Raw genomic sequence first — 12,667 nt, forward strand, 5'->3', positions numbered from 1 at the left:
AAAGATCATTGAAAATAGTAATAGATTTAAATCGACAATTAAATAGTAATTTAGGCCTGCACTGTGATCCTTTAACTAGAGTCTTTTAATGTCATCTAATGATTCTGGTTGTGATAATCATATAAATCTGTATATGTGACCCTGGACCACAAAACCAGTCTTAAGTCGCTGGGGTATATTTGTAGCAATAGCCAAAAATACATTGCATGGGTCAAAATTATTGATTTTTCTTTTATGCCAAAAATCATTAGGAAATTAAGTAAAGATCATGTTCCATGAAGATTTTTTGTAAAATTCCTACTGTAAATTTATCAAAATGTAATTTTTGATTAGTAATATGCATTGTTAAGAACTTAATTTGGACAACTTTAAAGGTGATTTTCTCAGTATTTTGATTATTTTGCATCCTCAGATTCCAGATTTTCAAATAGATGTATCTCGGCCAAATATTGTCCTATCCTAACAAACCATACATCAATAGAAAGCTTATTTATTGATCTTTCATAGTATGTATACATCTCAGTTTTGTAAAATTGAACCTTATGACTGGTTTTGTGGTCCAAGGTCACATATATGTATGTGTGTGTGTGTATAGATAGACAGATGTAGATATAGATATACACTTTTTAATTGTTACTGTTGTTAAGGTCTACATTACTAGTCATTCTGCACCTGATGATATGCGTCCTGTCCTTCCTGTTCCACTACGGCCGTCAGGAGCGTCTGAACAAGCAGGAAGCAGAACTCCTCGTCTCCTCCGATCTCCTGAGCCTCCTGCAGCAGAACAAGAGCCTCGCCGTACCGCTGCTCCTGATTGGCCAGAACCGCCAGCAGGTGTAAACTCTTAGCCAATGAGGTCCGATCTCCAAGTGCCTGAAACATAATCATAATACTAATGATGGAGGGAAAAGAGATGTGTTTAAGTTCACAGAACCTAAACCTAACCTTATCTGAATCCACATGGTTTAAATTGATCATGGTTAAACTGATCAAAAGTGTCAGTAAAGACATTTATAATGTTCCAAAAGATTTCTGTTTCAAATAAATAAATCTGCAAATCCTGAAAAATAAAATGTTTGATGGTTTCCACCAAAATATTGGGCGGCACAATTGTTTTCAACATTGATAATAATCAGAAATGTTTCTTGCATGAGCATAAATCAGCATATGTGACCCTGGACCACAAAACCAGTCATAAGGTTAAATTTGACAAAACTGAGATTCAATAAATAAGCTTTCTATTGATGTATGGTTTGTTAGGATAGGACAATATTTGGCTGAGATGCATCTATTTGAAATCAGAAATCTGAGGATGCAAAAAAAATCTAAAATACTGAGAAAATCACCTTTAAAGTTGTCCAAATTAAGTTCTTAACAATGCATATTACTAATCAAAAATTACATTTTGATATGTTTACAGTAGGAATTTTACAAAAAATCTTCATGGAACATGAACTTTACTTAATTTCTTAATGATTTTTGGCATAAAAGAAAAATCAATAATTTTGACCCATTCAATGTATTTTTGGCTATTACTACAAATATACCCCAGCGACTTAAGACTGGTTTTGTGGTCCAGGGTCACATTATTAGAATGATTTCTGAAGGATCATGTGACACTGAAGACTGGAGTAATTCAGAATTGATCACAGCAAAAAAAAAAAAAAAAAAAAAAACTTTTTAACAGATATTCACACAGAAAACAGTTGTTTATAATTGCAGTAATATTTCACATTTTATTGTACTTTTGACCAAATAATTGTAGCCTTGGAGAGCAGAAGAGACATCTCTTTCAAGTTTTGAATGGTATTGTATGCATGTGTGGTATTTATGTAATGATTTCACTTTAAATATAGTGCATTTTTTTATGTTACAAAAGAGTGTTAAATTACTTGATCTAAATCAGAAATACAAAAAAAGTAATTTCTCCAAAAAATAAAACTACACAAAAACTCTTCCATCCCATTTCTAAATGTCTGTTGTTTGAAATGTTTAAATCTGAGCACTCAATACTGATTGATTATTAGCAGATGTTTTGCCATGTGTTAAACTATTAATTTATTACTAAATTTCTAACAGCTGTTTATGCAATTTATTAAATAAAAAAAATGTGGGAAAGGATGGAAACTTTTCAGACATTTTATAGCTGAATTTCATTCAGATTTCCATCTTGCTTTAATTTATGAAGTATGAAGCAAAAACATGCACAGAATGTCACAAGTGAGCACACCCCTCACAATTCACCAGCCATTTTAGTATATCTTCTTAAGGTACAATACTATAGAAATGCAACATAAATATATTTTAGAGTAGTCAATGTGCAGCTTGTATAGCAGTATAGATTTACTGTCCTCTGAAAATAACTCAACATACAGCCATTATTGTCAACAAAAATGAGTACAAGCAAAAAAAAAACAGCAGAATAGTCGCGAATCTGAGAAACGCACAGCGGTGTTTCAGTACTGAATGATTTAGCATTTAATTTAATGCATGGGGTGAAGTCAGTGAACAAACTGGTTGAATCCGTGACTCACTCATTAAGAGAGTGACTACTGCCACCTACTGGTGGTTCGGTTTCATATTTAAAAGTATTGCATTTTTTAAACATTTTAGATTTATATGTTAAAAAAGTAAAACATTAATCTTATAACATTATTTATGCATTTGCAATTTTACTGTGCAAATGCATTTTTTGGAACCTCTTATCTTCAATAAACAGCCTGAGTAAATACATTTAAATAGCATTTTCGATGCAGGCTAGGTTTTTCCTGTGCAGTGGAAAGATGGAGTTTGTTGATACTGATTTAATCTGAGTGGTAGCCATACAGAGTCTAGTTATTCTAATTGAATGTATTGATAAAATTTCAGAATTTAATGTAAATGATGAAACACGTTTAGTAAGGTTAGAAAAATAAAGTTAAAAAGTGTCCTAGAAATCAATTTAAGGCAAATATCACAAATATTCAGATTAAAGTAAGACCTTATAGAGCAGTGATGAGACTATTGCTTCAGATCAGATTAATTTAGGGCTTTGCCTCAGACAAGTACATTGTTCACTTGGACAAGTGAATGTCTGATTGTGGACAAGCACATGTCAAAGCTTAATGTCAAGCCCAGGATGAGGATTCCTTCTGGGACGACGCATACGCAAACCGACTTGTTGCGGTGTGCGGCGCATGGCCTGAGCACTGACAAGCTGACCTTCTACTTCTGCAACCTTTAAAACAATGCTGGCAGCACTCATGCATCGTTTTTTTTTTTTTAAACCAGGTTCTGCACCTGATGCATTGCTCCTTGCAAGGCCTGTTCCAAACGGAACCCATCTTGGAAAACCTCTGTATGACCCTGACCACTTTAGTGTAACTTGGTTTCAGGGTGTTACTGAACCTCTAATAGCCTTGGCCATCTTTGTGGAGAGCAACAACTCTAATTCTCAAATCCTCAGAGAGTTCTTTGCCATGAGATGCCATGTTGAACATCCACCCTGCTGAAAAAACCAGCATATGCTGGTTAGGTATGTTTTGGTGCTGGGATGCTGGTTTTAGCTGGTATATGCTGGTCCTTTGCTGGTTTATGCTGGTTTATGCTGGTCATGTTGCTGGTTAATGCTGGTCCTTTACTGGTTTATGCTGGTCCTTGACCAGCAGCATGACCAGCATAAACCAGCAAAGGACCAGCATAAACCAGCAAGGAACCAGCAGAAACCAGCAAATGACCAGCATAAACCAGCAAAAACCAGCATAAACCAGCAAGGAACCAGCAGAAACCAGCAAATGACCAGCATAAACCAGCAAAAACCAGCATAAACCAGCAAGGAACCAGCAAATGACCAGCATAAACCAGCAAAAACCAGCATAAACCAGCAAGGAACCAGCAGAAACCAGCAAATGACCAGCATAAACCAGCAAAAACCAGCAAGGGACCAGCATTAACCAGCAAGGAACCAGCAGAAACCAGCAAAGGACCAGCATAAACCAGCAAAAACCAGCATAAACCAGCAAGGAACCAGCAGAAACCAGCAAATGACCAGCATAAACCAGCAAAAACCAGCATAAACCAGCAAGGAACCAGCATAAACCAGCAAATGACCAGCATAAACCAGCAAAAACCAGCATAAACCAGCAAGGAACCAGCAGAAACCAGCAAATGACCAGCATAAACCAGCAAAAACCAGCATAAACCAGCAAGGAACCAGCAGAAACCAGCAAATGACCAGCATAAACCAGCAAAAACCAGCAAGGGACCAGCATTAACCAGCAAGGAACCAGCAGAAACCAGCAAAGGACCAGCATAAACCAGCAAAAACCAGCAGAAACCAGCAAGGAACCAGCAGAAACCAGCAAATGACCAGCATAAACCAGCAAAAACCAGCATAAACCAGCAAGGAACCAGCAGAAACCAGCAAATGACCAGCAAAAACCAGCATAAACCAGCAAGGAACCAGCAGAAACCAGCAAATGACCAGCATAAACCAGCAAAAACCAGCAAGGAACCAGCAGAAACCAGCAAATGACCAGCATAAACCAGCAAAAACCAGCAAGGAACCAGCAGAAACCAGCAAAGGACCAGCATAAACCAGCATCCCAGCACCAAAACATACCTAACCAGCATATGCTGTTTTTTTCAGCAGGGCAGTGTATGAGAGAATTGTACTTAAAGGGATGGTTCACCCAAAAATGAAAAACACAAATGAAGATTTTTAACTCAAACCGGTGCAGTCTGTCAGCCAAATAATGTGAGTGGATGGGCACCAAACCTTTAAAAGTAAACAAAAACATGCACAGACAAATCCAAATTACACCCTGCGGCTCGTGACGATACATTGATGTCCTAAGACACGAAACGATCGGTTTTTTGCGAGAAACTGAACAGTATTTATATCATTTTTTTCCTTTGATACACAGCCATGTCCATCTGTCATGAGCACAAGATCATCATCCGATCTGTCGCATGTATACGACACTCATTGTTTACACAGAGCACAGAGATTGTGGGTATAGCGGCTATTCAAAATGGTAATTACTTGCGCTTATCCTGATTGTTCAAACCGATTCAAAGCTAAAAGATTACGCTTGCTTGCGCAAACTCATCCGGGACTTTTCACCGATTTCCCCTTACGGCCAGTGTTGCCAGATCGGGTCGACGATTTCCAGCCCAAAAGCTCACCAAAACCCGCCCACTTCAACAAAAACCAGCCCAAATTTTAACTGCCAAAATAATGAGAATTTTATTGCCATGTCAAGGTTAATAAGGACCATTTTTATCTCTTTAAAAAAAGAATAATGACAAAATAAAATAAAGATAAATCAATTTCACAGGAATACGGATCAAAACAGTCCGAAAATATGCGTAAAATGTCTTCTTTTCAAAGTGGAAATTAACCGATGACTTTAACCCTTGGAAAAACACATGCATCATTTTCAATGTCCACAGTAAAAATATGCTAATTTCTGTGCAAAAAGTGCACAATAAAGCGATGAGAAACAATGTAGCTGGCATTTACGTTCATGCACACACCCACGTTTTCTTATTTCAGTTACAATTACATTTAGAAGTCTTCTATTCATCTCTCACCACATGTAATCCACTTAGACTTTTTATCGTGTAACTTATATTTAGGCCACTTTGCCATCGCAATTACTTCAAATGAATAAATGAATAAGCTGCATATTCAAAATCTTGCCTGTTATAGCGCCAAAAAAAACCTCGTCACTCACAAGTCATCACATCTCACTAACGTGAAAGACGTAAATTGATTGACAGGTCTCTGTTAAACTAAACCAGTAAGGGTTGCGTTAAGCAAAAATGAGTTGATGACTGCACTACACATTATATTACTGTGATACTTTGAGCTCGAAGGTATTAAAATAACAATCACTAATGATAAAAGCGAAGAAAAAAGCAGCTGATTGGGCGGCTTTTATTTTTTTAAAGCAGCCCAAATTTTGTCTACCCGCCCAATGCGTTATTCTCCGGTCCAAGCCGATCAAAAGAAGCCCAATTGGGCGGAAACCCGCCCAATCTGGCAACACTGCTTACGGCGTTTACGTATTCTACACCAGAGCGCGTTCACATGAAACGAGCCGGATTATTTTTATTTTTATTTTTTTTAATCTATCTGACTTTGTTGATATGGTGTGAGTTTGTACTGTTTTAAATGCGAGTACGTTTTTTTTCCTCAAACGAGTTCTTGATGTAAATGTCAGTTCAAGTTTATCTGAAAATAAAGCTGAAAAAAAAAAAAAAAAAATGAAACGAGCCGGATTATGAGCTTGTGCTCAGGAGAGATGGACGTGGCTGTGTATCAAAGGAAAAAAATGATATAAATACTGTTCAGTTTCTCGCAAAAAACAATCGTTTCGTGTCTTAGGACATCAATGTATCGTCACAAGCCGCAGGGTGTAATTTGGATTTGTCTGTGCATGTTTTTGTTTACTTTTAAAGGTTTGGTGCCCATCTACTGCCATTATATGGCTGGCAGACTGCACCGATTTTCATTAAAAATCTTCATTTGTGTTTTTCTGAGGAAACAAAGTCACCTACATCTTGGATGTCCTGGGGATAAGCAGATAAACATCACATTTTCATTTTTGGGTGAACTATCCCTTTAAAGCACCTCATTTTAACTGCTCTAACAGAAGATACACAACTTTCGTATGGTCCTGTCAAACAGACGAAAACATAAACATGAAAAATAGGGCATGTGGCTTTGCATGGTTCAACAACATACTGCTGTTCTTAGGGTGTACTCACTTTTGTTGACAATAACGGCTGTATGTTGAGTTATTTTTAGAAGACAGTAGGGCTGTGCAATTAATCGCAATCACAAAAAAAATCGCGATTTAAGCACATGCAATTTCTAAACCGCATAAGGCTGCAATTTTATCTATTAATTTATTTAGATTTTTATTCAGAAATACGTCCTTGTGCACATGATTTTAATATGTTAACCAATCAGAGCTCACTCCATGCACGACGAAGCTGAGCGGGAGAACCGAATAGGCGAGCAGGAGGAAAGAACATAAAATATGGATGCAGGTCAAAATAAAAATGATTTGGTGCCAAAGAGAAATTCACCGTCAGTCGTTGGGGAGTATTTTGGATTCAGGAGAGAGGATTTTACTACAGTTTTGTTTATTGAACTTAATACTATGTTATTTCATGGTGAAATGTTTTGTTATGCACTTCTTGTGCACTGAATACATTTAGAATGCATGTATGTAGCTTGTTTGAAAAAGCAAAAACAGTTGCCAAAATCGCAAATAAAATCACAATCGCAATATTCATTCAAAAAATCGCAATATGATTATTTTGTCCATATTGCACAGCCCTAGAAGACAGTAAATCTATACTGCTATACAAGCTGCACATTGACTACTCTAAAATATATCCAAGTTTCATTTCTATAGTATTGTCCCACTTTTGTGAGATACCGTGTTTGTGTCTTGGCTCACCTTGGCTGTCAGGTGTGTGTGAGTCAGCAGGACTTTAGCAGACTGAAACAGGTTCAAACTCAGACACACGTCAGCCTTCTCCAGCCACAGCTGATGAGGACTGAGAGCGGATGATGTCCATCCACACATCTGAGGGGTTCATAGTGTTAGACTGACATTAAACTTGCCTAAAGAATAATGCCTAAAAAAGCAGGGGTTTTGTAACTTTGCAAATGCTTTAAGACCCTCAAAATTGACATGCAGTAATATGATGTTAACATTTAAAACTCCAGCTTATTTTCAAATTCACTCATTAATGAGAGGTTGAGGATCAGATACAATATTATTTGTTATGGCTGTTTTATAAAAACAACAATTCTTCAGGATTCAACAGGAGCCAGAATGTGAAAGAGTATACAGATATTGAATGCATTCCGGTTAAACAGTTATCAGAACATTGTCTAACTGAGACATACTGACCTCGTTCATCACGTTGCTCTGAGATTCAATTCTCTGTGTAAATACGGCTTTCTGGCTCCTTAAAAAAATCGAATAAAGTTGCATTAAACACTATAAAGCACCTAATAGTAACTGAACCTGATAGGTGACTCCAACGGTTCATGTAGAGTATCATACCACATCTGCTCATCCTCAGGAACGTGTGTGAAACTCAGCAGCTGCTCAGAGTATGGAGACTCGAACCCCAGATCACGACAGTTCCTGATGATCCTGAGAGATGAATTCAGTCATGTCTTACTGGGATATCTAATGCAATGTATGAAATGTCCACATAAGGTGTGTTTGGGTTTACCTGAGGCGGTAAAGGTCAGACTGACTCCTGCTCTGCATGAGGTCACGAGCGATGACCTCTGCCAGGTGGAGAGGGGCAAAGGTCAGCGGGGTCAAGGAGAACGACTCCAGCTCTTTCACCAACAAACCCAAATAAAACAGAGTTTGGCTCTGAAAAAAATGAGCATGATGTTCACATGCAATTTTAGTTCACAAATTAAATATACATTTTTATTTTTATTCATCAAGAATGCATTACATTGATCAAAAGTGACAGTAAAGACATTTACAATGTCACAAAAGATTCCCAATTCAAATAAATGCTGTTTTTTTAACTTTCTATTTATCTGTGAATCCTGAAAGATGAAATGCATCACTGTTTCCACAAAAATATCGTGAAACACAACTGTTTTCGACATTGATCATAATTAGAAATGTTTCTTGAGCAGCAAATCAGAATATTAGAATGATTTCTGAAGGATTATATGACACTGAAGACTGGAGTAATGATGCTGAAAATTCAGCTTTGATCACAGAAATAAATTACAGTTTACAATATATTCACATAGAAACAGCTATTTGAAACTGTAAAAATATTTCACAATTTTACTGTATTTTGTGAAAAAATAAATGCATGATTGGGTTAAAAAAAGAAAATGTGAATAGTATAATTAAAATGATTAAAAAAATAGTTCCTAAACTAAATACATTTAGTTATTCTATTTCTTAATTCTAATTATATTAAGTATTAAAAAATATTTTTATTTGATGCATTTTTTAATTACATTTAAAAAAAAAACAGCTTTTTTTTTAACAGTTTTTGAATAAGATAAAAAAATATATATATATAAAAAAAATATATAAAAAAAAATATTAAAATAAAAAAAATATATATAAAAAAAAAATATATACACACACACACACACACACACACACACACCAAAACTTACAAAGTGATGTGCTTAAATGTCAAGAAAATATTGTCACTATTTCATTTCATTTATTTAGATCTCCATTAGCTGTTAAAAACAGCTAGTCTTCCTGGAGTCTATACAACATGCTGCTACAATACATTCACATAATTTTCCAATGATCACACTAATAAAGTATAAAAAAAAATACACAAAAACAACCCAGCAACCAAACAAAAACACAATGCACACAATGCAAAAAATAAAGAAATAATAATAAAACAAAATGATAATAATAATCAATCAATCAATCTGGACTACAAAGATGACTGAATTCATTTGACATTTAACCTAAATGACCCCATAATAGTTTTCTAATAATCTCTTTTCTCTTTTATTGCAGTGATGTTTCTGTTCAGTGAGATAATTCTCCTCAAATCGATGAGGAAGATGCTTCAAGTCTCAGATATCTAACACTGACTCTGTTCTCCCTCTAAAGATCAATACTTCCACCTCTGTCTCTGCTTAAACGCAGTTTGATTATTTGTCAGATGTGAGATTCTGATCAGTTACCTGCATATCGATGGATGTGCTGTTGATGCTGTAAGGACCGGTGTCAGAAATAAAAGCCTGTCGAACCTCCTCAGGACACTGGAATTGAGCCCAGTCCTCAGGGCTGATGGGAAGAGACACATCTACAGCTTTAACTCTGGGTTTGTCCTCAACAGGAGTCAGCTGGAGAAATAATACAACAGATATAATAGAGAAATATGCTGCTGTATATACATATTCCCTTAAATTCAAATATTTCTTTAATACTGTAAATTAATAGTTTTATTCAGTTAGGATGCATTAAATTAATCAAAAGTGACAGTTAATGCTTTTATAATATAGGTTTCAAAATATGAAGCTATAATTATATTGTTCAAAAATAAATAAATAATGAAAAAAAAACACTTGGTTTGATATTTGGTTGTAATGCAATAATATTTAGACAAATTCTGCTTCTTAATATTTTACATTACCATTGCAAATTCTGGGGTTAGTAAGTTTCAAAAAAAAAAAAAAAAGAATAATACATTTAATACAATTAATTAATATTTTTATTTATTAAGGATGAATTACATTGATCAAAAGTGACAGTAAAGGCATTTATACTGCTATAAAAGATTTATATTTCAAGTAAATGCTTATTTTTTAAAACTTTTTATTCATCTGTGAATCCTGAAAAATAAAACGCATTATGGTTTCCACAAAATGCTGGGCAGCACTGATTTCAACATGGATAATAATCAGAAATGAGCAGCAAATCAGCATTTTAATTTACATATTAATTATACTTTAAATTATATTCAAATACAAAATTATTATTTTAAATTAGAAAAATAATTCACAATACCAATATTTAACTATTTTTGATCAAATAAATGCTTGCTAGCTGAGCAGAAGAGACCTTAAAATAAAAAAAAATATTTTAAAAAGCTGAATTAATTACACTTTCTCTTGTCAAAAAATTATATTACTGTTTTTTGAGTAAGTATTATTTACTGATTATATTATTTGCTAATAATTATTTTATGTTCTGAAAAGTAAACAATTACTTATTATGAAAACATACTCGTTATATTGTGACAACATGCCCCACTATAGACCACAAGTTAAATTGACATGTTGTAAAATTTTTAAATGTTAATGTAAACTGACTTTTTCTCAACAAATTTAAAGTTTGTGTTTGTATAGACAATGACTTTCAAAAAGTTCTAAAAGTGAAACAACAAAGCAGTAAAAGTGTGACAACTAACCCCAGTCTCCCTTACGTACAATAGTATGCTGCTCTACCAATGCAAAGTTTCACACAGTGTGAAAACACATATCAAATTAATCATAATGTTTGCAGGCACTCTACAGATGATTGGTGACCAGCGGATCTGATCTAGTCTCACCTGTTTGTTCTTCTTGTCGTCTGGTTTCTCCTTGTCTTTCCTGGAGCTGGCGGATCGCACATCTTGACCGGCTGCTGAATCATTCATCACTTCCTGTGCGGTAGCCATCGATACCTGAATACAACAGCAACAAACGTGTCAACCCATAACACACGTGATCTGTGAGTGCTGTGAGTGCGGCGTAAGTACCTTCCAGATGTGCAGCGTGCAGCTGTAGGCCGTCAGTAGATGCTGCTGCTGTTTGGGAGATGATCGCTCCTCTGTGAGAGCCAGCAGTGTGTGTGACCGCATCAGACGCTCCAGACGCCCCACAGCACGCACATCAGACAGACACGGGACAGACACCACGCCACACTCATCTGATGGGACAAGGGACATGAACAGGACACTAGCAGTCAAAAGTTTAGGATAATTGTGATTTTTTGGTCTTAAAATTCTTCTGCTCACCAAGGCTGCATTTATTGAATCAAAATACATTAAAAAAAATAGTGAAATGTTATTAGAAATTTCAAGAATCATTTGATAGAAATCGGGACTTCGGAAGGTGTACGCAAATCATTTGGTTCAGATCGAGACTTCGGAAAGTGTTCGCGAATCATTTGGTTCAGATGGAGACTTCGGAAAGTGTTCGCGAATCATTTGGTTCAGATGGAGACTTCGGAAAGTGTTCGCGAATCATTTGATTCAGATGGAGACTTCGGAAAGTGTTCGCGAATCATTTGGTTCAGATGGAGACTTCGGAATGTGTTTGTGAATCATTTGATTCAGATGGAGACTTCAGAATGTGTTCGCGAATCATTTGATTCAGATCGAGACTTCGGAATGTGTTCGCGAATCATTTGATTCAGATCGAGACTTCGGAATGTGTTCGCGAATCATTTGGTTCAGATGGAGACTTCGGAAGGTGTTCGCGAATCATCTGATTCAGAACGAGACTTCGGAATGTGTTTGCGAATCATTTGATTCAGATCGAGACTTCGGAATGTGTTCGTGAATCATCTGATTCAGATCGAGACTTCGGAATGTGTTCGCGAATCATTTGGTTCAGATCGAGACTTCGGAATGTGTTCGCGAATCATTTGGTTCAGATGGAGACTTCGGAAGGTGTTCGCGAATCATCTGATTCAGATCGAGACTTCGGAATGTGTTTGGGAATCATCTGATTCAGATCGAGACTTCGGAATGTGTTTGCGAATCATTTGATTCAGATCGAGACTTTGGAATGTGTTCGCAAATCATTTGATTCAGATCGAGACTTTGGAATGTGTTTGCGAATCATTGGATTCAGATCGAGACTTCGGAATGTGTTTGGGAATCATCTGATTCAGATCGAGACTTCGGAATGTGTTCGCGAATCATTTGATTCAGATCGAGACTTTGGAATGTGTTTGCGAATCATTGGATTCAGATCGAGACTTCGGAATGTGTTCGTGAATGATCTGATTCAGATCGAGACTTCGGAACGTGTTCGCGAATCATTGGATTCAGATCGAGACTTCGGAATGTGTTTGCGAATCATTGGATTCAGATCGAGACTTCGGAATGTGTTCGTGAATGATCTGATTCAGATCGAGACTTCGGAACGTGTTCG

The 12,667-nt window shown here is 36.1% G+C and overlaps 1 protein-coding gene across 1 annotated transcript in view; it reads right to left on the bottom strand.

Annotated features, from left to right (window-relative positions):
- The window catches only part of cfap46 (cilia and flagella associated protein 46), a 182,291-nt gene that overhangs the window by 75,168 nt on the left and 94,456 nt on the right, over nucleotides 1-12,667 (bottom strand). Inside the window, exons 31-38 of the mRNA XM_073834516.1 lie at nucleotides 11,266-11,435; nucleotides 11,077-11,190; nucleotides 9,707-9,868; nucleotides 8,245-8,393; nucleotides 8,070-8,162; nucleotides 7,914-7,971; nucleotides 7,455-7,583; nucleotides 673-873 (exon numbers count right to left, since the gene is read on the bottom strand). Coding sequence (XP_073690617.1) covers nucleotides 673-873; nucleotides 7,455-7,583; nucleotides 7,914-7,971; nucleotides 8,070-8,162; nucleotides 8,245-8,393; nucleotides 9,707-9,868; nucleotides 11,077-11,190; nucleotides 11,266-11,435 — 1,076 coding nt within the window. The remainder of the gene's footprint in view (nucleotides 1-672; nucleotides 874-7,454; nucleotides 7,584-7,913; nucleotides 7,972-8,069; nucleotides 8,163-8,244; nucleotides 8,394-9,706; nucleotides 9,869-11,076; nucleotides 11,191-11,265; nucleotides 11,436-12,667) is intronic.

Source organism: Garra rufa, chromosome 2 (assembly GCF_049309525.1).
Source record: "Garra rufa chromosome 2, GarRuf1.0, whole genome shotgun sequence".
NCBI classification, from domain to species: Eukaryota; Metazoa; Chordata; class Actinopteri; order Cypriniformes; family Cyprinidae; genus Garra; species Garra rufa.